Below are 25,874 nucleotides of genomic sequence, written 5' to 3' on the forward strand. Positions count from 1 at the left end.
CATAGGATCCAAAATGGCATCAGGACTCCTCAGACTTCCCGCTGTTAACCCCCTAATCCAAACTCTAGCTTCATCTCTACATCCCGGTTCAACCCTAACCCTAACCCTTAGCTTCATGTCCACATCACGGTTCAACCCTAACCCTAACCTCAACCCTAACCTTGCCTTTGACCCTAGCCGTGAAAGCGATTACAACAGTCTCTCTGGTCAAGGCCTGCATGTTTCTTTCCACAGGGCTATCTGATAGGGTGACTGTAGGTGACCTCGACACAGACCTCTGATACTGATACTATGTCCTAATACTCTTCTTTCCCTTCATGAGCACTGATACTGAAGGACTAAATACTGGATAAAATAGTTGTCATGCTTATTTCTAAAGCCTTATCATGGCCATTTTCTAAATCAGTGATTATATGTTTGTCTTTTTATAGTGAGAGTGAATTTTGCCTGGTCTGCAGTACCCCTGTCCCCCAGCAGAGTGTGCCAGTCTGAGTTTCCCAGCCCTGCTATGCGTTTGGGAATGGTTAAGGATTGGGTTTTGGCTAATCTCATCCTAGATATGCGGTTAGGAGGTGGATTTGCAGAGGGAGATTTGCCAGGCTGACAGAATTGCTGACCACGTCGCAGGGTTTATAATCTCAGGTGATTATCTCAGACCGCTTCTGTTCATAACAGTGATCTCAATATTATTTTATGGCTCTCTGTCTACAGCCTATCCCTCTCCCTTCATAACAATGGGTTTTACATGACTGTTTTCACTGGTACTTCCAGTGCCTTCAGAAAGTATTTATACCCCTTGAGTTATTCTTTTTTTTTTTCAAGTGTTACAGCCTGAATTAAAATGGATTAACTGTTTTAAAGTCACCATTAGCCTCATGGTGAAATCCCTGAGCTAGGAAGAGCGTCTGTATATTTGTAGTGACTGTGTGTATTGATAAAACATCCAAAGTGTAATTAATAACTTCACCATGCTGAAAGGCATATTCAGGCTGTTTATTTTTTACCCATCTTCCAATAGCTGCCCTTCTTTGCGAGGCATTGGAAAACCTCCCTGGTCTTTGTGGTTAAATTTGTGTTTGAAATTCTTTGCTCGGCTGAGGTACAGAGTGTACAGAGCAGGGGCGGTGTGTTCAATAGGGCGATATGGGCGACGCACTGCCAAACGGGAAAAGGAAGGGATTTTTTTTCTAATCAATTATATCACGGCAACAGTAGTTATCAGTGTTGTAATGTCCAATCAGGCTAAAGTCGTGCTTCAAATGGCTCCCCCCCCTTTTGGGGCGATTTCAGTCAGGTTGAAAATCGCCCAGAAGTCTGTCATAGACTCCCATGTAAAATCTATTTTTTTCAAATTTCAGAGCTTTCAATACAATCTCTATGGGTGTCTGAGGGCTTGCACTTACGCGCTTTCGTCATACGTAACGTAACCATGAACGTAACTAAGAAAAGAGCGGATTGTGTCTTTGAAAGAAGTTCCTTTTTGTCGGCAAACAAATGAAGATAAATTGGCAACGAAACAATTAGGACCTCCCAGACCAAATTTAATAATTCAACAGGTTTCTACTAAAGGCGGAAAGTCCTACACCCGAGGATTTTCCAAAAATTGGTACGAACGAAAAAATAACATTGCCACTCAACTGGATGAGGGATACAGGCTAGCTGTCCGCCACCACAACGATGAGGTTAGTGTTGATAATCACAAGTTTACTGGAGAACTGAGACCAAGTAGAGACTTTGGACAGGGTGGATATGGTATAATAAAGGCAGTTTATTCAGAGGTAAAGATATCTGGAATCGCGTGCACGGACCCGTTCGTCAAACTCTTAGGGAGCTATACATTAAGCCCCATTACTTACCATATCAGATAAGAGAAATTGCTGCAGCTACATATATTTTACATCCTGGCCCTACATAGTTCACTATTTGCATCACTTACCAAAATATTACATGTGGTCATATATGCTTGGAAAGTGGAGATGCCATAGAACGTCAAAAAAGTAAACATTGCTGGAGACACATTGCCGTTTTGGAGAAGACATCGCGTTTGCTAGCGAAGAGATTTGTTGTGGCAAATGAACTTGGGCTGGGAATTGCCAGGAACCTCACGATAAGATATATGCATTGCGAGTCTCATGATTCTATACGTATTGCGATTCGATACTGTGATTTTATTGCGCACCATATGTCTGTTGCAGAGGGATCAGAAAGCCATGAGAACGAGTTTTGATCAGTCATGGAAATAAAAGTGCTGAAAACAAATTGTCTCCCAATGTGAAAAGATTGAGAACAAGCTATGAAGGAACAATAATGGTGTTTTGGTGCAGGTACAGCCAACTAGCGCTAAAATATTGCGATATTGTCAATACAGTATATCGTAAAGTATCACTATGTAACTCGATTTCTTTCACCCCAATCCCTCAAATTAACGGTAAATAACTGAATTGTTTGCCCCACATTTAGCTAAGATGATTAGCTAGCCAGCTAAAATGTTTTATTTAGTTAGCAGTCGCATCTACAATAGTTTACTGTCAATAACATGTCTCCAAAAATGACGTGGTGTCTCCAATTGTGTTGACATTTTACAATTGCGATGCGCATCCATGAGTATCCACTTTCTGTAGCTCAGCTGGTAGAGCACGGCGCTTGTAACGCCAAGGTAGTGGGTTCGATCCCGGGACCACCCATACACAAAAATGTATGCACGCATGACTGTAAGTCGCTTTGGATAAAAGCGTCTGCTAAATGGCATATTATTATTATTATTATTATTATCTGAAGAGAGCCCCGAAACATTGTGTGCAGACATTTTATGCAATAAATGAAGTAGGTTGAATCTAGTAGTTCTGATCTTCTGATTGGTCCTGATGAGTTGGGCGAGGTCCCCTCCAGGCTACTGTCACTGTTGCATTGGCTCTGAGTCGGGTTCTCTGTCTTCAAATGTTCAGCCTAAGAGAGGGGATTTTTGTGTGTGTGTGTGTGTGTGTGTGTGTGTTTAACAGTGATGATGTGTGTGTGTGTGTGTGTGTGTGTGTGTGTGTGTGTGTGTGTGTGTGTGTGTGTGTGTGTGTTTAACAGTGATGATGTGTGTGTGTGTGTTTGTGTGTGTGTGTGTGTGTGTCCTCAGAGCAAGAACTCGTGAGTTGGAAGAACTGAGAGGCCTATGGCGTGGGTGTTGTCCTTGGCCACCTGCTGACAAGGCTGACAAGATAGGACCCTTTTGTCCATTGTTATTGGATAGGAACAGAACTTATAACCAGCTCCTGACCTAAATAGATCTTAGCACAACATTTTACTCAACATATCATATTCCATATTCACTATAACAAATATATTTACTACGACATTAGCAAGAACCGCCACATCCTCAGCCGGCTAATCCAGGTGTGTGAAGTTTTGCGGAGTGTTTGAGTTAGCTTTGCGAGGCAAAGATGAAACTGAGGGCTCCACCAACCCTGGTAAGCCAACACTTTTGAGATCAGTCAATAAATGCTTCTGGTATTGACTTATATGCTGCCCCTGTCTTCATGTTGTTGCTGGACATATCTTTTTTAAAATGTGTGTAGGTCACCTAAATCATCAGAAAAATTGCCCCCCCTGAGAATTTTTTCAGGAGCCGCCACTGGTACAGAGATGAGGTAGTCATTCAAAAATCATGTTAAGCACTATTATTGCACACAGAGTGAGTCCATCCAATTTATTATGTGACTTGTTAAGCAAATTCTTACTCTTGAACTTATTTATGCTTGCCATAACAAAGGGGTTGAATACTTATTGACTCAAGACATTTCAGCTTTTCATTTTTAAATAATTTAAAAAATATATCAAAAAACAATCATTCCACTTGGACATAATGGGGTATTGTGTGTAGGCCAGTGACACAAAATCTCAATTTAATCTATTTTAAATTCACGCTGTAACGCAACAAAATGTGGAAAAAGTAAAATGGTGTGAACACTTTCTGAAGGCCTGCATCAGGAAACTTTGCAGCTGGTACTTATGCAGCTGGTACATATCAGGAAACTATGCACCTGGTACTTATCAGTAAGCTATGCACCTGGTACTTATCGGGAAACTATGCACCTGGTACTTATCAGTAAACTATGCACCTGATAGTTATCGGGAAACTATGCACCTGGTACTTATCGGGAAACTATGCACCTGGTACTTATCGGGAAACTATGCACCTGGTACTTATCGGGAAACTATGCACCTGGTACTTATCGGGAAACTATGCACCTGGTACTTATCGGGAAACTATGCACCTGGTACTTATCAGGAAACTATGCACCTGGTACTTATCAGGAAACTATGCACCTGGTACTTATCAGGAAACTATGTGATACATTTTTTACGTTTCAGAAAGAGTCACTCACCCTCACAGACACAAACAGTAGAGCGCATTGCAATCCAGTTGTGTTTTTATTCACCATAAACAAGAACATTGTAGAATACATGACCTGGATATTGCTGGTCCCCTTGTGGTTCCATTACCACTCAAACAAACATACATACAAACCATGTGAATCCGTTTTGTGAATTCGTACAACAGTGTGGCTTCCTGAGAGAAGTGTACACTTGTTCAATAAATATATATATTTTTTAATTACTCGTATAAGCAGAGAGTTTAGAGAGTTTCATCCATATTCAGTCCATTCCTTTTAAATCCATGAGGGGCAGCGAACCAGTGCATACTTGGGCAGACACAGAATTGACCTGGAGTGTTTGTGATATGTCTGGGGGCGAGTCGAAATATGCACTTCCAAATGTTCCGTTTCAGAATACCTCCCTTGAGGCAGCATTTTAGTTTTACACTCCTGCTGCCTAGCTTGCTCCATTTATTTACATAAAATATTTTTGGGCCAACCACTGCCCCCCGGTAACTCCATAGCAACTTATCACCATGGCTATTAGACACGTTTAAAGATGGCACCTAAAGCCTGTATTGTCTTTGGGGTTCTCACTGTGAAATTGTCTTCTCTTCAATCCCTACCATAATAATATTATATTATATTATATCAAGGCTTTCCAGTTGCTATTTGTGTTCCTACCTCCTGGCTATTATTTTCATCGATTATATTCTATTCAATTTCTCAACCAAGAATACACATAAGTGTTTGTAATAAGCGCACGATGAAGGTGCTCATTGATGCTGATCTGAGGTCAGTGTAGCAATACTTTGATCTCATTCATAACATGTAAACGTTTCAGGATATAGTTCCAGTTTTCCCCCATATGATAGATAATATTGCTCTAAGACTTTTTTTCATTCACATTCTCAAAATATGCCTACTTTAGTAGAAAATAAAAAGTTTATGTATAGTATACTCATAATAAAAAATACCTGATGAGGTACAATCTATATGCAAAATACATTCACAGAATTAAAAAAGCTTTCAAAAAGCCAATATAAAGTAGCCGCCATTTCAACATATCAAAGCACAGTGCCTATCTAAAAATAAACATATTGTTCAGTCAAATGCCTTTGGTTACAAAATAAAGCTTATCATATGTGTATCTCTGACGATAAGTCAGTTTGACTTGCTGGTAGGCTTACTCAATGGTTTTATAGGATCCACAATATTTTAACCCTTTATATTTGTCCCATTCTAACCCTTCCCGAAGCGTATAGTGTCGTCATTTTAGGCAATAACGTTTCAATTTGTGATGTGTAAGATATATTAGTGAGACATGATCTGTCCACAGTCAGGTCATATGGGTTTGTAACCTGGGTGAGTGCCAGGTAATACAGAAATCACACTATAAAAATACTGCAGATTTTATAAATAAAATGCATTACAAAATAAAGCACTGTGACTTACTCCCCCCAAAAGCTAATAAATAGGAAAATAAGACATCAAACATTTCAAGTATCAAACCCCCTCTGAACTGCTACCTAGGCAACAGTGGAGGACAGGGTGGAGTGACATCACTTCCTCCTGTGATGTCATTTCCTCTTCCTGGCAGCCAGGTGCCGTTTCGTGGCCACCTCCACCCTCCTCCTCTCTGCCTCCTCCGCTCTCTTCCTCTCCTCCTTCAGTTCTTTATACCTCCACTTGGGGAGCTGCAGGAAGTTGCCCCCTCCGTCTTTAAAGCTGCTCTTCCTGTGGACCCTCTCAGGTTCATAGGTTGGCGTTGGGGCCTTAGAGATTCTCACCTTGGGAATGGACAGCCCCGGCCGCACACTGCTACGCCTCACCATACCCAGGGGCAGCAGGCTAGTCTTCCGCAGGGCCATGGAGGAAGAGGCCCCAGCCCCAGACACCGTACCCAGGGTAGGGTTAGCCGTGGTGGGGTTTTTGTTCTGCTGCGGCAGGCTGGACCGCCGGCCCTTTGGAGGTTTGGGCACCAGAGTGACCCGTGAGTTCTGGAAGAGTTTGCGGTGGTTGTCGAGCCTCTCAGGGTTCTGGGTTTTCAGTTCTTTGGTCCGTTGGCGTCGGAGGATCTCTGGGACGGAGTAGCGACGTTTACCCACGCAGGGCGGGCTTGCCGGACACACCTGAAGAGCAAGTACAAACAGGTATATATAAGAGGGAGTGGGGGTGAGCAATGAGAACATAAAGACAGAGAGAGAGAATGAGAGAGAAAGAGGTTAAATACAGTAGAAGTGAGAGGAATGTTTCTAACTCACCGTGGAACAAGCCATCGCCACGAAGGGGCTCCCCAGAGCTGTTGTCACGGTGACTAGGTGATCTAAGACTCCTTCGTCGTCAGGCTCTGTGATGTTAGCGAATGTCAGAGCATTCCGTATGGTGTCTGATATATACTGCATACAGCCTCGAGGCTCCCGGGCCTTAGATACTAAAGAAGCCAGCTGGGGCCACTCTGAACTGGAATACAATACAATTACATGAATATAATGATTTAGCTAGTAATAGTAGTAGTACTGTATGAAGTATGTCTAGCTACCACAGCCTCAGGGCTCTGGGCCTTAGCTATTAGAGACACCAGCTGGGACCACTCTGGACTGGAACAATTATATCAGATTAGGAAATAATACGATTGGAAGAATAACAATATTAAATTATATCGATGACATCGTATAATGATAATTAGAGTCGTTTTCATCATCACCACCATCATCATCATCACCATCATCATCATCATCATCAAGTTTAGTCCACCTGTATGCGTCACACAGTTGATAAGGACAGGGTCTGGAGTGGAGGCGTGTCATGGCCCAGGCGGTGTCGTAGCGTCCTGTGAAAAACGCCCACTCTCTGGAGGTCAGCTGACGACCAAAGTCCCTCGCCTCCATGTCAGCTCCTTACAGAGGAGACAGAGAGGAGGAGATGGAGGAGAGAGGAGGGGAGAGAGGAGAGGGAGGAGAGAGGAGGATAGAGAGGAAAGGAGAAAAATGTATGACGACATCCTTCAGATGTCACATTGCACCCTACTGGTAGATGTCATTTCTGCTTTAAGTTACTGTTTGAAGTTAAATATTATTGAAATATAAATGATCAAATATATGTTAAAGTTAGTTAAATATAAACAACATGAATTTGTTTGTCCATCTGTGTAATTACCTGCTAGCATCAGGGCTCGTACACACTCCACCCTGCCCTGCATAGCAGCCTTCATCAGAGCAGTGAAGCCATGGCAGTTCCTCCTCTCTATGTCCAGACCAGGGAAGTAGTTCAACAGGTAGTTACTGATCATTATGTGACCTGGAGGGAGGGAGGGGGAGAGAGGGGAGGGGGAGAGAGGGAGGGGGGGGAGAGAGGGGGGAGAGAGGGAGGGGGGAGAGGGGGAGAGAGAGGGGGGAGAGGGGGGTGGGAGAGAGAGGGGGGGAGAGAGGGAGGGGGAGATGGGGGGGAGAGGGGGAGGGGGAGAGAGAGGGGGGAGAGGGGGTGAGAGAGAGGGGGAGAGAGGGAGGGGAGATGGGGGGGAGAGAGGGGAGGGGGGAGAGAGAGGGGGGGAGAGGGGGAGAGAGAGAGAGAGAGAGAGAGAGAGAGAGAGAGAAGAGAGAGCGAGAAAGAGAGAGAGAAAGAGAGAGAGAGAGAGAGAGAAAGAGAGAGAAAGAGAGAGAGAGAGAGAGAGAGAGCCTTGTGAACCTTTTTGAAATGGCAGTGTCTGTGTGTTTGCATGCGTGTGTGTGTATATCTGTGGGTTTGTGTGTGTCCTACCTGCCTGTGCAGCTGTGATGAGGGCGGTATTCCCCTCCGTGTCCTGCCAGTTGACATCCAGGTGACAACACTGAGCCAACGCTATGACAACGTCAACATAACCCTGGTAACACGCTACCATCAACCCCGTCTGAGAGAGAGAGAGAGAGAGAGAGAGAGAGAGAGAGAGAGAGAGAGAGAGAGAGAGAGAGAGAGAGAGAGAGAGAGAGAGAGAGAGGGAGAGAGAGAGAGAGAGAGAGAGAGAGAGAGAGAGAGAGAGAGAGAGAGAGAGAGAGAGAGAGAGAGAGAGAGAGAGAGAGAGAGAGAGAGACTGTTTAAAAGGCTACCTCAGACACGGACGGTCACAAGTGTTTTACTGTTCTGTCTTCTACAGCTCTGATTCTCCCTCCCACCCTGTAGCACTGGGGTGGTTACTCCTGTTCTGGGAAGGCCTGTGTGTGTGTGTGTGTGTGTGTGTGTGTGCGCGTGCGTACATGCTTTCAGGCGTTTGTGTGCCTCCATGCCTGCCTGCATGTAAAAGGTGGTTCCTGAATAGACCCATCTAGTTGACAGTACTAGGAGATGTATGAAGATGGCTGAATGAGAAGTTCTGTTCTGATGCTTAACTGGGGAAACATCATATGAGATCCAAGCCAGTGTCAATGAGGTTAGACAACAACGGGAGGCCTGTATGTACGGTCCAAAACCAATATCATACAGTCAACATTAAATCAGTTTTGTTTGCTGTTAAAAGATGAGTGGAGAGAGACAAAGGAGAGGAGAGGAGATGGAGAAAGAGAAAGGATAGAAGAGGTATTGGGAACAAAGGAGAGGGGTAAAGGACAGCAGAAGGGCAGCAGGTAGCCTAGCGGTTAGAGAGGCGAGCCAGCAACCGGAGGGTTGTCAGTTTGAATCCTGGGTCTGACTGTGGAAATAATCTGTTGGGAAGTGAGCTGGCAACTGGAGGGTTGTCAGTTTGAATCCTGGGTCTGACTGTGGAAATAATCTGTTGGGAAGTGAGCTGGCTGCTGGTGTCAAATCCTAGATGCCATCGACTGCCATTGTGCCCTTGAGCAAGGGACTTAACCCCCCACACCAACTGCTTTATGGGCACCCAGTGTGGCAGTCCTCTGCTCCAACCTCTATATGTATGTAACAGTCTCCTGCTCCAACCTTTATATGTATGTAACAGTCCCCAGCTCCAACCTCTATATGTATGTAACAGTCCCCAGCTCCAACCTCTATATGTATGTAACAGTCCCCTGCTCCAACCTCTATATGTATGTAACAGTCCCCTGCTCCAACCTCTATATGTATGTAACAGTCCCCTGCTCCAACCTCTATATGTATGTAACAGTCCCCTGCTCCAACCTCTATATGTATGTAACAGTCCCTGCTCTAACCTCTATATGTATGTAACAGTCCCCTGCTCCAACCTCTATATGTATGTAACAGTCCCCTGCTCCAACCTCTATATGTACAGTGGGGAAAAAAAGTATTTAGTCAGCCACCAATTGTGCAAGTTCTCCCACTTAAAAAGATGAGAGAGGCCTGTAATTTTCATCATAGGTACACGTCAACTATGACAGACAAAATGAGAAAAAAAAATCCAGAAAATCACATTGTAGGATTTTTAATGAATTTATTTGCAAATTATGGTGGAAAATAAGTATTTGGTCAATAACAAAAGTTTCTCAATACTTTGTTATATACCCTTTGTTGGCAATGACACAGGTCAAACGTTTTCTGTAAGTCTTCACAAGGTTTTCACACACTGTTGCTGGTATTTTGGCCCATTCCTCCATGCAGATCTCCTCTAGAGCAGTGATGTTTTGGGGCTGTCGCTGGGCAACACAGACTTTCAACTCCCTCCAAAGATTTTCTATGGGGTTGAGATCAGGAGACTGGCTAGGCCACTCCAGGACCTTGAAATGCTTCTTACGAAGCCACTCCTTCATTGCCCGGGCGGTGTGTTTGGGATCATTGTCATGCTGAAAGACCCAGCCACGTTTCATCTTCAATGCCCTTGCTGATGGAAGGAGGTTTTCACTCAAAATCTCACGATACATGGCCCCATTCATTCGTTCCTTTACACGGATCAGTCGTCCTGGTCCCTTTGCAGAAAAACAGCCCCAAAGCATGATGTTTCCACCCCCATGCTTCACAGTAGGTATGGTGTTCTTTGGATGCAACTCAGCATTCTTTGTCCTCCAAACACGACCGAGTTGAGTTTTTACCAAAAAAGTTCTATTTTGGTTTCATCTGACCATATGACATTCTCCCAATCCTCTTCTGGATCATCCAAATGCACTCTAGCAAACTTCAGACAGGCCTGGACATTTACTGGCTTAAGCAGGCGGACACGTCTTGCACTGCAGGATTTGAGTCCCTGGCGGCGTAGTGTGTTACTGATGGTAGGCTTTGTTACTTTGGTCCCAGCTCTCTGCAGGTCATTCACTAGGTCCCCCCGTGTGGTTCTGGGATTTTTGCTCACCGTTCTTGTGATCATTTTGACCCCTACGGGGTGAGATCTTGCGTGGAGCCCCAGATCGGGGGAGATTATCAGTGGTCTTGTATGTCTTCCATTTCTAATAATTGCTCCCACAGTTGATTTCTTCAAACCAAGCTGCTTACCTATTGCAGATTCAGTCTTCCCAGCCTGGTGCAGGTCTACAATTTTGTTTCTGGTGTCCTTTGTCAGCTCTTTGGTCTTGGCCATAGTGGAGTTTGGAGTGTGACTGTTTGAGGTTGTGGACAGGTGTCTTTTATACTGATAACAAGTTCAAACAGATGCCATTAATACAGGTAACGAGTGGAGGACAGAGGAGCCTCTTAAAGAAGAAGTTACAGGTCTGTGAGAGCCAGAAATCTTGCTTGTTTGTAGGTGACCAAATACTTATTTTCCACCATAATTTGCAAAGAAATTCATAAAAAATCCTACAATGTGATTTTCTGGAATTTTTTTCCTCAATTTGTCTTTCATAGTTGACGTGTACCTATGATGAATATTACAGGCCTCTCTCATCTTTTTAAGTGGGAGAACTTGCACAAATAGTGGCTGACTAAATACTTTTTTGCCCCACTGTATGTAACAGTCCCCTGCTCCAACCTCTATATGTATGTAACAGTCCCCTGCTCCAACCTCTATATGTATGTAACAGTCCCCTGCTCCAACCTCTATATGTATGTAACAGTCCCCTGCTCCAACCTCTATATGTATGTAACAGTCCCCTGCTCCAACCTCTATATGTATGTAAGAGTCCCCTGCTCCAACCTCTATATGTATGTAACAGTCCCCTGCTCCAACCTCTATATGTATGTAACAGTCCCCAGCTCCAACCTCTATATGTATGTAACAGTCCCCTGCTCCAACCTCTATATGTATGTAACAGTCCCCTGCTCCAACCTCTGTATGTATGTAACAGTCCCCAGCTCCAACCTCTATATGTATGTAACAGTCCCCTGCTCCAACCTCTATATGTATGTAACAGTCCCCAGCTCCAACCTCTATATGTATGTAACAGTCCCCTGCTCCAACCTCTATATGTATGTAACAGTCCCCTGCTCCAACCTCTATATTTAGGTGCGTCTTTTGGCGGTTGGGATAAAGCAGTAGTCACATTTTGGTTGGTCACTGTTTACAATTTACGAATAAAGTCTCCTCTTAATCTTAGTCTTAAAAGAAAACCAGAAGGAGTGCAGCTCCCGAGGGCCTGTCTAACAGCTATAATCCTGACTGAGATGGAGCGTGCGTTAGCCTGTATTAACTTGCAATCAAGATTAATGAGAGGTGATGGTTTAAAACAACAGGTCAAGCGTTTGCATGTATGTATGTACGTGTGTGTGTGTGTGTGTGTGTGTGTGTGTGTGTGTGTGTGTGTGTGTGTGTGTGTGTGTGTGTGTGTGTGTGTGTGTGTGTGTGTGTGGAGGGAGGGAGGGAGGGTATGAGACAAGCCTATAGAGTGCTGAGCTAAAAATAACGCCAGACATGGCTCAACCCTGAACCAATCAGCCTGAGAGGTACTTCCAGGGAACCACTGTGTGGCTGATTTAAGTGATTTGTGTGGCGTATAATCAGGAATTCATGGCATAAGAGAGCAGTGAAATTGTTCACTGGTGTCTAAGTTCTACGTGAGACGATGGCTGTGTGTGTGAAATATTGCCTTTGCACATACAGTACCTGGCCATACAAATAGCTGAAGTTTTGATGTTTTAAATGTAAGGCACAGGTGCAGGCTTGTTCTTAAAGCAGATTAATTTGTGTGTCCTTCCCAAATCCTAATCTGTTCTGTAGTGGATTGAAGTTGCCCCCAGCTCTCGCACTATGTTCTGCATAACTGTGTAGCGGCTTCAAAAGGATCTGAATGTTTTTTTGTTTTTTTTAATGCACTTAAAACTGTTATAAATAGATTCATAATAATAATACATTTTATTTTAAGTGCTTTTCAAGACACCCAAAGTAACTTAACATACAAGATAATCAGCAGGTTTAAAAGCTATAAAATCACACATTAAAATAAGTAAGTATATAACAGAACACTAAACATGATGACAGACTAACCATGGAGAACACTAAACATAAGGACAGACTAACCATGGAGAACACTAAACATGATGACAGACTAACCATGGAGAACACTAAACATGATGACAGACTAACCATGGAGAACACTAAACATGATGACAGACTAACCATGGAGAACACTAAACATGATGACAGACTAACTATGGAGAACACTAAACATGATGACAGACTAGGCATGGAGAACACTAAACATGATGACAGACTAACCATGGAGAACACTAAACATGATGACAGACTAACCATGGAGAACACTAAACATGATGACAGACTAACCATGGAGAACACTAAACATGATGACAGACTAACCAGGGAGAACACTAAACATGATGACAGACTAACCATGGAGAACACTAAACATGATGACAGACTAACCATGGAGAACACTAAACATGATGACAGACTAACCATGGAGAACACTAAACATGATGACAGACTAACCATGGAGAACACTAAACATGATGACAGACTAACCATGGAGAACACTAAACATGATGACAGACTAACCAGGGAGAACACTAAACATGATGACAGACTAACCATGGAGAACACTAAACATGATGACAGACTGACCATGGAGAACACTAAACATGATGACAGACTAACCATGGAGAACATTAAACATGATGACAGACTAACCATGGAGAACACTAAACATGATGACAGACTAACCATGGAGAACACTAAACATGATGACAGACTAACCAGTGAGAACACTAAACATGATGACAGACTAACCATGGACAACACTAAACATGATGACAGATTAACCATGGAGAACACTAAACATGATGACAGACTAACCAGTGAGAACACTAAACATGATGACAGACTAACCATGGAGAACACTAAACATGATGACAGACTAACCATGGAGAACACTAAACATGATGACAGACTAACCATGGAGAACACTAAACATGATGACAGACTGACCATGGAGAACACTAAACATAAGGACAGACTAACCATGGAGAACACTAAACATGATGACAGACTAACCATGGAGAACACTAAACATGATGACAGACTAACCATGGAGAACACTAAACATGATGACAGACTAGCCATGGAGAACACTAAACATGATGACAGACTAACCATGGAGAACACTAAACATGATGACAGACTAACCAGGGAGAACACTAAACATGATGACAGACTAACCAGTGAGAACACTAAACATGATGACAGACTAACCATGGAGAACACTAAACATGATGACAGACTAACCAGGGAGAACACTAAACATGATGACAGACTAACCAGGGAGAACACTAAACATGATGACAGACTAACCAGTGAGAACACTAAACATGATGACAGACTAACCATGGAGAACACTAAACATGATGACAGACTAACCAGGGAGAACACTAAACATGATGACAGACTAACCAGTGAGAACACTAAACATGATGACAGACTAACCATGGAGAACACTAAACATGATGACAGACTAACCAGGGAGAACACTAAACATGATGACAGACTAACCATGGAGAACACTAAACATGATGACAGACTAACCATGGAGAACACTAAACATGATGACAGACTGACCATGGAGAACACTAAACATGATGACAGACTAACCAGGGAAGTGAACTAGACAGAGGATGGAAAGCTAAGGCAACAGAGAATCTGGGTAAGCCTGTGTGAAGAGGTGTGTCTTTAGTGTGGATGACATTATTTTATAAAGTGCATGTGTCACAGGTTTCCATATCCAAGGTTGTTGGATCATGTTTTAAATGTTGTAAGATTTGGCTTTATTTGTTAGCAACAGTGCAAATCCTTCATCCACAGAACAAATTCAAGGTCTAAATCGGCTAATTTTGAAGATATGCGTTGATTAAAAGACAGCAGTCTCGTGTTCATACTGTTTTGCCTGGAGCAACGCCCTTATCCCAACCCTGTTGTGGAAACATTTAGTTTATTCCCTGTTTTACCCTCAATTGTTATACAAGTTACAAATGTTTGCTGTTTTTGAGACAGATAACATCTATTTGATGAGCAGGTGGTAAAACAACATGTCTAATCATACATTTCCTAGAACAAAAAATTACAGGTGGCCAAAATGCCAGAACACGGGAATTAAAAAAAGTATAATTACAAAACACAAATCACGACTAGAGAGACACCACAACACTACAAAAAGAGAGACCGTGTCAGCAACACATGACAACACAGCATGGTAGCAACACAACATAGTAGCAACACAACATGACAACACAGCATGGTAGCAACAACAACACAGCATGGTAGCAACACAACATGACAACACAGCATGGTAGCAACACAACAACACAACATGGTAGCAACACAACATGACAACACAGCATGGTAGCAACACAACATGACAACACAGCATGGTAGCAACACAACATGACAACACAGCATGGTAGCAACACAACATGACAACAGCATGGTAGCAACACAACATGACAACACAGCATGATAGCAGCTCAACATGACAACACAGCATGGTAGCAGCACAACATGACAACATAGCATGGTAGCAACACAACATGCCAACACAGCATGGTAGCAACACAACATGACAACAACATGGTAGCAACACAACATGGCAGCAGCACAACATAGTAGCAGCACAAAACATGGTACAAACATTATTGGGCACAGACAACAGCACAAAGGGCAAGAAGGTAGAGACAACAATACATCACACGAAGCAGCCACAAGTGTCCGTCAGAGTGTCCATGACTGAGTCTTTAAATGTAGAGATGGACATAAAACTGTCCAGTTTGAGTGTTTTTTGCAGCTTGTTCCAGTCGCTAGCTGCAGCGAACTGAAAAGAGGAGTGACCCAGAGATGTGTGTGCTTTGGGGACCTTTAACAGAATGTGACCGGCAGAACAGGTGTTGTATGTGGAGGATGAGGGTTGCAGTAGGTATCTCAAATAGGGGGGAGTGAGGCCTAAGAGGGTTTTATAAATAAGCATCAACCAGTGGGTCTTGTGCCAGGTATACAGAGGAGTATAGAGTGCACTGAAATCTGCCCTATAAGGCGCATTGGTGGCAAATCTGATGGCCGAATGGTAAAGAACATCTGGTCGCTCGAGAGCACCCTTACCTGCCGATCTATAAATTACGTCTCTAATCTAGCATGGGTAGGATGGTCATCTGAATTAGGGTTAGTTTGGCAGCTGGGGTGAAAGAGGAGCGATTACGATAGAGGAAACCAAGTCTAGATTTAACCTTAGCCTGCAGCTTGGATATGTGCTGAGAGAAGGACAGTGTACCGTCTAGCCATACTCCCAAGTACTTGTATGAGGTGACTACCTCAAGCTCTAAACCAGGGATCATCAACTAGATTCAGCCACGGGCCGATTTTGTCTTGAGCGGATGGTGGGGCCCAAACAGATTTAATGTTTGACTAAAACATGCAAATGAAACCACCCGCGGGCAAAATTCGGCCCGCATGCCACCAGTTCGGGAACCCTGCGAGAACCCTCAGAGGTAGTAATCACACTGGTGCCAAGATCTACCGCTCATATTTTTTTTTTAAACATCACTTCAAAAACATAAGCCAATGCAACATTAACCTATTAAAAACAGTGAGGTTTGTGCAGTAGGCTATAGGCCCAGTACATTATCACTGCATACACTTGAATTGCCCTGCCAATGTTGTTCATAGTCCATTTGGAAATTATATTTCAAAATGTTAGGTATATGATCACACTGGTAATATATCATTTGTTGTATTACTTGTGAGGCACAGCTGAGTGAGCATAATAGTTTGCTTTTTAACATTTTACCGGACTTATGGCCTGCATCTGATTGGTCAGTCTGAGGGGAGGGAGGGAGCTGCCTCTCACCCGACTCACCGTCCCTCCTCTCTCCCTCCGCTGAGAAAAGGGGACACAGTCTTCCAGCTGATGACGAAACTCAAGTGGCACTGCATTATTTCTGCCTATGCACCAATTCATGTTGCTAATCCTATGACCAGAGAAAGTAAAATATTCCACGATATAAAAAAAAGACACAAGCCGCAAATAATAACAACGCAAGCTTATCGAAACGCGCATTTTATGGCTTATAAAACTGTTGAACAATGTGTTGACAGTGCTGAATAACAACTTAAAGATGAACTTACTCATAAAAACAGCAGCTCTTTGATGTATTCGTTGAGTCTCTCTCTAGCCATAGTTTTAAACGTTTTGTGGGTTCAAGGTTTCTTTTTACAGTCTATGTCGCGAGGAAACTGAGCAGACTCTGTGATCTCAGCTATCTGATTGGCCAGCGGTAGATTTATAGGTGCACTCGAATTGCTCTCTGGGCCTACCGGGTAGGCAGAATTCTACCTTCAGACACATGAAATGGTTCAAAATGGGAACACTTTGTCTTCCCGGCGATAGGGCTGCTGAATCAAGTGCACCTACCGTCAACAGCGTGAAACGAATAAAAACCATAGGAACGCAAGGCTTATCGTTGGGTTTTTTACAGAAATGTTTGGTGATCAACTAGGAATGGCTACCGTTTTAAAAGCTTTGGCCAAGTCAATACAAAATAGCAGCACATCATGGCTTAGAGTCAAGGGCAGTGGTGACATCATTTAGGACCTTTAAGGTTGCAGTGACACATCCATAAACCAGATTGCATACCAGAGAGAATACTATAGACATCAAGAAAGCCAGTCAGTTTTTCCCAACACTTTTGATAAACAGGACAAGATAGAAATTGGCCTATAACAGTTAGGATCAGCTTGATCTCCCCCTTTAAATAAAGGACGCACTGTGGCTGCCTTCCAAGCGCTGGGATCCTCACCAGAGAGGAGAGACAGGTTAAAAAGGTCAGAGACAGGCTCTGCGGTGATAGGGGCAGCAACCTTAAAGAAGAAAGGAGCTAAACCATCTGACCCAGATGGGGTTTTTTGGGTCAAGTTTAAGGAGCTCTTTTAGCACCTCAGTGCTACGCCTGCAGGGAGAAGCTGTGTAGCGGGGTAGGGGAAACGAGGGAGGAGCATCAGGGCTAGTCACATTAGATACACTACCAGTCAAAAGTTTGGACACACCTACTCATTCAAGGGTTTTTCTTTATTTTTGCTATTTTCTACATTGTAGAATAATAGTGAAGACATCAAAACTATGAAATAACACATTTGGAATCATGTAGTAACCAAAAAATTGTTAAACAAATCAAAATACATTTTATATTTGAGATTCTTCAAAGTAGCCACCCTTTGCCTTGATGAAAGCTTTGAACACTCTTGGCATTCTCTCAACCAGCTTCATGAGGTAGTCACCTGGAATACATTTCAATTAACAGGTGTGCCTTGTTAAAAGTTAATTTGAGGAATTTCTTTCCTTCTTAATGCATTTGAGCCAATCAGTTGTGTTGTGACAAGGTAGGGTTGGTATACAGAAGATACCCCTAATTGGTAAAAGACCAAGTCCATATTATGGCAAGAACAGCTCAAATAAGCAAAGAGAAACGACAGTCCATCATTACTTTAAGACATGAAGGTCAGTCAATAAAGAAAAACCCTTGAATGAGTAGGTGTGTCCAACCTTTTGACTGGTACTGTATTTAGGTGATATATAGGTGGAGGTCTTAAGGTCAATAGGGTCACTGAGTGAAACTACTCCGCTCTCAGCCCCACAGGTACACACACACACACACACACACACACACCCAAGACGCTGATACACACACACACACACACACCCAAGACGCTGATACACACACACACACAGAGAGCTGGCGAGAGAGAGAGACCCAGTGCCAGGGAGTAATCTGGGAATATAGAGAGCCAGAAATAGAAAAGCTTAGCCCTATCAGAGAGAGAGAGAGAGAGAGAGAGAGAGAGAGAGAGAGAGAGAGAGAGAGAGAGAGAGAGAGAGAGAGAGAGAGAGAGAGAGAGAGAGAGAGAGAGAGAGAGAGAGGGAGCGTAGGAGAGACTAAACCGAGACAGAAGGAGAGAGGGACTGCCACTGCAGACACACACAAACACATACACACGCACACACACTACTCTGTCAAGAAACAGCCCGGTGTTGAGACATCCACAGGTCACTGAGGTGTGTTTGTGTTTAAGGCATACAGTGTGTTTAACTTTGAAGCCTGTCCTCTAAAAAAATGTATTATGTTGATTGTTAAGAAACGTCCCATTGTCCCTCCTGTCAGTCTGTCAGTCTCTAGGGGTTTAGAGCAGTGGCGGTCGGTGCCGTTTAAGATGAGGGAGAATTATTAATTTTTTCTATGAGCATGGCCTTATTTCTATTACAGCATATTGGATGACTGTCATTCATATTCCATTCACCCAGCTCAATGTAACATCGATAGGTTTAGGTTATTACATGATACTCAAATTGTCCCTGTACCCATCATGAGGTTGCTACAACCTAGCCAATGAATGAAAGTTTACAACGCAGGTGCACATGTCGAGAGAATTTTGAGTAATCAAGGTGACAGACAGTGACACATTCAATACCGCCTTGCACACTCTTGCCTGCATCTAGCTGATATTGGGTGTAATCATTAGTTAAACAGTTGCAAACGAGGTCTTCTATCGGACAAATTCAGGTATGTTTATCCCTGTTTCGTTCCATTTGCTTCTGTTTAAGAAAAGTTCTAGCGTTGGATAGCCATAGCCAGCTAGCTAACATAGCATCCCTCTCTGTTTGAGCCAGTGTTTGAGTAGGCTAAACTAGCTAGCTGCATTTGCTAGCTAAGTGAAAGTGAAAGTAAAAAAACTTACAACCAAATATCTCTCTCGCTCTCTCCTGCTTCTCCTTAAGTTTGGAAGAAATTAATTTGTTGAAAACTGTTCAACTATTGTTTTTCTCTCTCTTTGAGCCAAGTACTCACCACATTTTATGCACTGCAGTGCTAGCTAGCTGTAGCTTATGCTTTCAGTACTAGATTCATTCTCTGATCCTTTGATTGGGTGGACAACATGTCAGTTCATGCTGCAAAAGCTCTGATAGGTTGGAGGACGTCCTCCGGAAGTTGTCTTACTGTGTAAGTCTATGGAAGGGGGTGAGAACAAGGAGCCTCCTAGGTTTTGTGTCAATATACCCAGAGGAGGACAGAAGCTAGCGGTCCTCTGGCTACACCATGGTGCTAATGTTGAGGGTACTATAGACCTTCATTGCAAAAAAGTGTGTTTTAATAAATTATTTGGTGACGTGAATATATTTTGTATAGTTTTATCTAAAAATGATTACTTTTTTAATGTTTCACTATTTTTGTTTTTATGAAATTCACTGAGGATGTCCTCCCCTTCCTCTTCTGAAGAGCCTCCTCTGGTTTAGAGGTTATCTCTGTCATCAGGGTTGTGTCCAGTCCAGAGGATGACCTTTAACCCCCTAGACAGGATGTTGACTGTGTACTGTTCCTGTATGGTACCATATTACTGTACCATGTGGCCTGTTCATTGTTCCTTGTCTTCAACTGACCAGATTCCAATGTTCAATTGTACAACTTCTAAACTACAGCAATAGCAAACAGAATTCTATATGTGTTACTCGTTCCTTTAATATTTAAACTGTTTAAAAATATTAAACAGATTGTTGCTGAGAGCCTCACTCTGGCCTTGGTAACACCAGAGGACATGAGATGGGAAGTACGTCACACAGAGAAACACAAACCCAAAACAGAGCATTGTTGACAGTATGACAGATAGCTAAGGTCATCATTACTGATCTAAGAGATCATTTCACAGATGAAAAAATGGTCCCTTGTTTCTATGACTAAGCAAACTGAAAGCACATCTCAAACCCTAACCCCTAACCTACACACTCAAATAGTACAACTGATGCACAACCATTGTGATAAAACAGTTTTTCTGTACAAAACTAATCACACAAGCATTACTGTGTAAACATATTTGTGTAGACATTCTCTCAATTGAATCACAAAAATATCAGTTGTATCACAAACATTGTGTGCAAATGCGTTGTACATCAGTTTTACAACCTGAGTGTCTAAGGGGCCTCTGTGTGACAGGAACAGGAAGAATAGTATTTGTGTCTTACAGAACAGCAGGCAGGAGACAGGAGTGTGTCCCAGTGTAATGAACAGGAGACAGGAGACAGGAGTGTGTCCCAGTGTAATGAACAGGAGACAGGAGTCTGTCCCAGTGTAATGAACATGAGACAGGACTGTGTCCCAGTGTAATGAACAGGAGACAGGAGACAGGGTGTGTCCCAGTGTAATGAACAGGAGACAGGAGACAGGAGTCTGTCCCAGTGTAATGAACAGGAGACAGGAGTGTGTCCCAGTGTAATGAACAGGAGACAGGAGACAGGATTGTGTCCCAGTGTAATGAACAGGAGACAGGAGACAGGATTGTGTCCCAGTGTAATGAACAGGAGACAGGAGACAGGAGTGTGTCCCAGTGTAATGAACAGGAGACAGGATTGTGTCCCAGTGTAATGAACAGGAGACAGGAGACAGGATTGTGTCCCAGTGTAATGAACAGGAGACAGGAGACAGGAGTGTGTCCCAGTGTAATGAACAGGAGACAGGAGTGTGTCCCAGTGTAATGAACAGCAGGCAGGAGACAGGAGTGTGTCCCAGTGTAATGAACAGGAGACAGGAGACAGGAGTGTGTCCCAGTGTAATGAACAGGAGACAGGATTGTGTCCCAGTGTAATGAACAGGAGACAGGAGACAGGATTGTGTCCCAGTGTAATGAACAGGAGACAGGATTGTGTCCCAATGTAATGAACAGGAGACAGGATTGTGTCCCAGTGTAATGAACAGGAGACAGGATTGTGTCCCAGTGTAATGAACAGGAGACAGGATTGTGTCCCAGTGTAATGAACAGGAGACAGGATTGTGTCCCAGTGTAATGAACAGGAGACAGGATTGTGTCCCAGTGTAATGAGTTTATCATACACTCTTAAAACTAAGACTGTCTTCCTCCATCCATTTCTCTCTTCCCCCCTCTCCCCCCTCTCCCCCCTCTCTCTCTCTCTCTCTCTCTCTCTCTCTCTCTCTCTCTCTCTTCCAACTGTATATATCCACACACACTCCTCTCCTCACATACAGTCCTGAGTGCTGTAATTCCCATGAGAATTCTTCCACATGCAGCATTGATGAGGAATTCAGGCACAATGCCACCAACACACTCTCACACACACCAACACACACACTCACACTCACACACACACCCACAAACACAAGGAGCATTGATGGGGAATGCTATACAGAATGGGGTGAGATGGGGTAGCAGGCACAGGGCCAGGCTGAGAGACACATCCAGTCGGCATCATTCCGATTCCGATGATGTAGTTCCCGCTCTTCCTCCCTCAGGCCCTGTGACCTCATCATTGATTACACACAGAGAGAGGACTGCATGAACACTTCACTGTACAATCTGATAAAGGCCCCGATACAGCGCACTGACAGAACAAGTGTGTGTGAGTGTGTGTGTGTGTGTGTGTGTGTGTGTGTGTGTGTGTGTGTGTGTGTGTGTGTGTGTGGTTGTGGTTATCTGTGTCTGTTTATGCAACTGTCCTTTGCATTAAAAAGCAAAACAACATACAGAGGTGAAGACTTAAAGGGTAGTTTGTCTTTAGTGGCTTTGAGTGTCTGAGTGTGAAAGGCAGGAGGGCCCCACTGCTTGTTTCCAGCCAGTTCGTCTTAGGTCTCTGTGTTGTGTAGGCTGTGGTTAGAAAACATCTGGTGAGTCATAATGACAGTTAAAACACCAGGTGGATCGTAACATGGATAAACATTGATAAACAGCTTGGTATGCTAGCTGTCTCTTTGCTTTGCATTGTCTAATCAAATGTACAGTATTACTATGATTTATATAAAGCAGTTATTGAGTTGTAATGTGTCGCCAGACAGCCTGTAGGCCTAAATGATAAAACTCTTCTCATAAGTCTCTCTAAAATACGGTCTTAACAGGCCCTTCATTTGACAGTAGATTCATATGAGAAAGTCAGTAAGCAAACCTATATTACACTGACTCTCTCACAATTACCATAAATCCATCCACACACACAAACACATCCACACACACACACATACATACATACAAGACTAGCTGTTCTGCTGACTGTGAGAGACTCAGTGTTTTCCTGTTGCTGTAATTATGACTAGCAGAGCTCCAGGCACCTCTCTCTAAACCCATAAACCCTGGGCAGACACACACACACACACACACACACACACACACACACACACACACACACACAAGTCACACACACACGGACGTGAGAGGAAATGAAATTAATATGGGCATTATATCAAATAACTTGAATAAAACAAGGAACTGGGTAACATACAGTATGCCCATGTAATGTTTCAACCCTTTCCATTAACAGGCAACCAGCTTAATAACAAAACAAACCCGTAATGCTCCAGCCCGTGCCCCAGGCACCAAGGGAAACACAGCACTTCCTCCTAGATGTGGGCCTGACTCGGATTCTCCTTTGGAACAAACTACATTAGCAACTCAGCTCAGCTGGGATGGAAGGATAGGTTTAACTTTGGGATACAAAGTTCCTCATGACTCTGAAAGTTTGAATATCTGCCACAGTGGTCAAGATATATGGATAATCTGAATACTGTTGTAGTGGCTGACATGTTCTTTAAATTTCTCTAAAATGTTATGTTTAACCACTGTGACATAAATGTGCGAAATGCCCAAGTGTTCCTCCAACAGACGTGCAACAGTTGATCACTTTGGATACGCACTTTGACCGTGCGTAATTACGCACAGATGAGTTCGCACCTCACGCACCATTGTGTCCAAAACTATTGTGTCCAAACGACCTAATTATATCTTCCTAATCTCCAAACGCACAACAAGAGGAGCAGCCACTGGATATAAATGCATTAGAACAGAACACTTTCCAAGGAAACTATTTGACACTGACCATATGGGCACATTGAACTCGACTTACCCTGTTGTTTTTATCCGTCTCCCTCACCTCCGCCTCCCTCACACCTTGTCGGATCATGATCCGGACTATCGTGGCGTTGTTGGTGCAGCACGCCTGGAAGAACGACAGCGGCTCGGGGCTCTGCGGAGAGGGGGTCCGCTCGTTGTCCGCGAACGCATCGTCAGGTGGGTAGAATGAGTCGTCCGAGGCGATACTCTTGGTGTCCGGTAATAACGAGAAATCGTCGTATTCCTCATAGTTATCCTCCCCGTCTCCCTCAGACTCACAGGACCCGAGGTATGAGTCGTCGTCTGATAAGGAAGGCGGTTCGTCGGTAATGGTCGGGTGTACCTGGGCGAAAGGGCTGGCGCCTTTGGGGCTCTGCTGCTGCTGGTGCTGTTTGACACGGGCCGTAGTAGAGGAGCCACCTCCGTCTCTCTCGTCCGTGATCAGAACCATCTAACCCCCAAGGTGGCTGTCCTCCTCTGGGGGAAGAACGATGAATGTGGGCTGGCGCACTTGGACGTTTTTGCCAACATCAACGCGGATTATGAGTTTAACTTTGTAAAGAGCCTGGAAATGGAATGAAAGTGAAGGTTTAGCAACTAGTTTTGACGTAATCCAACAGGCCAACTGCTGCTCCTACTCCGTTGGGGAATATTTCCCGGTTAATATTGCAACTCCATCATCCCGCATTCCGTGAGAAATGAACATCAAATCATATTTCTGCGCTCTCCCTGGAATACCAACCTAGGCTACACGGGGTTGTAGCCCACATCCGACATTAGAAGATTATTGTTTTTGTTCATTTTAATTCAACAGTCAAACGTCCTCCTTGCCTAAGCAAATCAAACCGAGAGAGTTCCGCCGATTTGTAATGTCATCATCGAGATGAGAAAAAATTGCGGTCCTCATTTAGGGCAGAAAACAGACACGCAGTACAGAAATTAAAAGTACCACACACACCAAGCCAATGTAGAATAGAGAAACAGGCACACCATAAACTTTCCCAAAATCCGATTAGTTTCGTAGCGTACAACCCCCCCCTCTCTCTCCAACTCTCTCTCTCTCTCTCTCTCTCTCTCTCTCTCCCCCCATCCCTCCCTCCCTCCCTCTCATTTCGTTTGAGCAGATTAAAATGGGGCAAATCCATCGCGAGCATCAGAGCCAGGGGCGTTTCTAGGATTTGAAGACATTCCGGGTTTAGCCCAAAGCCCGTCCTGAGGCATTTTGATTTGATTAACACTTTTTTGGTTACTACATGATTCAATGTGTGTTATTTTATAGTTTCGATGTCTTCACTATTATTCTACAATGTAGAAAATTTTAAAAAATAAAGAAAAACCCTTGAATGAGTAGATGTGTCCAAACTTTGGACCAGTACTGTATATTCTAAAATTATATTATACAACAGGCTACATGTTGGTACCAACATTCATGCAGAAATGATCATGAAATAATAAAAAAATTGTGCTTCGGTAGGCTACCTAAAAAAACATAGCACTACACCACTTCTTATAATACATGTAAAACAATTGCCGTGTGTCGTCTACTGATAATTTCAGCACCGTTTTGACAGTGTCATTGCACTACTTTGAGACAAGCGTTGGGGACACATTTTGGATAAATTGAGGCGAGTGCTCATCATTCGTCTAGCAATTGAAAGCAATGCAGATCTTCTCTACACACACACACAATACATTAGGCCTATAGCCTACCTGATGAGCTTCCCTGATGTTTTCCTGAACTTTCCAATACTTTTCTGATGCATTTCAGTCACTTAGCTTACTGATGCGATTACACATTTTTACACTTTTCCCATAGGCTATTCAGGTAATTTGACATATTTTCTTATTAGCCTTATGAACATTGAAACTGTGCTACAATGGTTAAAAAGGTCATTAGGCCTACATCGTTTCTATAACAATATAGCTGAAACCACTATTGGTGTCATTGACTTAGCCTACTGAATGTATTTTATTTTAACTGTAGGCTACTGGCTGATAGATTATTTTAAATATTATTGTAACAGTAGACCTAGCTATGCAATAACCTCATATGGGGTTACTGAACACAATCCATGGAAGAAAGCATAGCCAAGGAAGGGGTGCTGGAAGTCCTGCAGATAAATTGAAATAAATTAGCAAAATTGCAGTATATAATTACTCCTGTCTATACAGAAATAAATGAAATCATTGAAAATACTACACCAGAGAGAATAATTTTGCCACAGAGGCTCAATGGCTTCTTATTTTTTTTAATGCTGTGGATTGTGTTTTGTCACATCAAGAAGGAGAATCCCGTAATTGGGCAGCCTGCGCTGAAAATA

The 25,874-nt window shown here is 43.3% G+C and overlaps 1 protein-coding gene across 1 annotated transcript; it reads right to left on the bottom strand.

Annotated features, from left to right (window-relative positions):
- Positions 1-4,382: 4,382 nt before the first annotated feature.
- Positions 4,383-24,558, bottom strand: LOC121569331 (ankyrin repeat domain-containing protein 33B-like). The gene is made up of 6 exons (XM_041880203.1): positions 23,567-24,558; positions 8,124-8,253; positions 7,524-7,664; positions 7,122-7,263; positions 6,629-6,827; positions 4,383-6,496 (listed from the first exon to the last, which is right to left on the bottom strand). The coding sequence occupies exons 1-6, from the start codon at positions 24,002-24,004 to the stop codon at positions 5,945-5,947; spliced, it is 1,602 nt and encodes a 533-aa protein (XP_041736137.1). The 5' UTR covers positions 24,005-24,558; the 3' UTR covers positions 4,383-5,944.
- Positions 24,559-25,874: the final 1,316 nt, after the last annotated feature.

This window comes from Coregonus clupeaformis, chromosome 7 (assembly GCF_020615455.1).
Source record: "Coregonus clupeaformis isolate EN_2021a chromosome 7, ASM2061545v1, whole genome shotgun sequence".
NCBI lineage: Eukaryota > Metazoa > Chordata > Actinopteri > Salmoniformes > Salmonidae > Coregonus > Coregonus clupeaformis.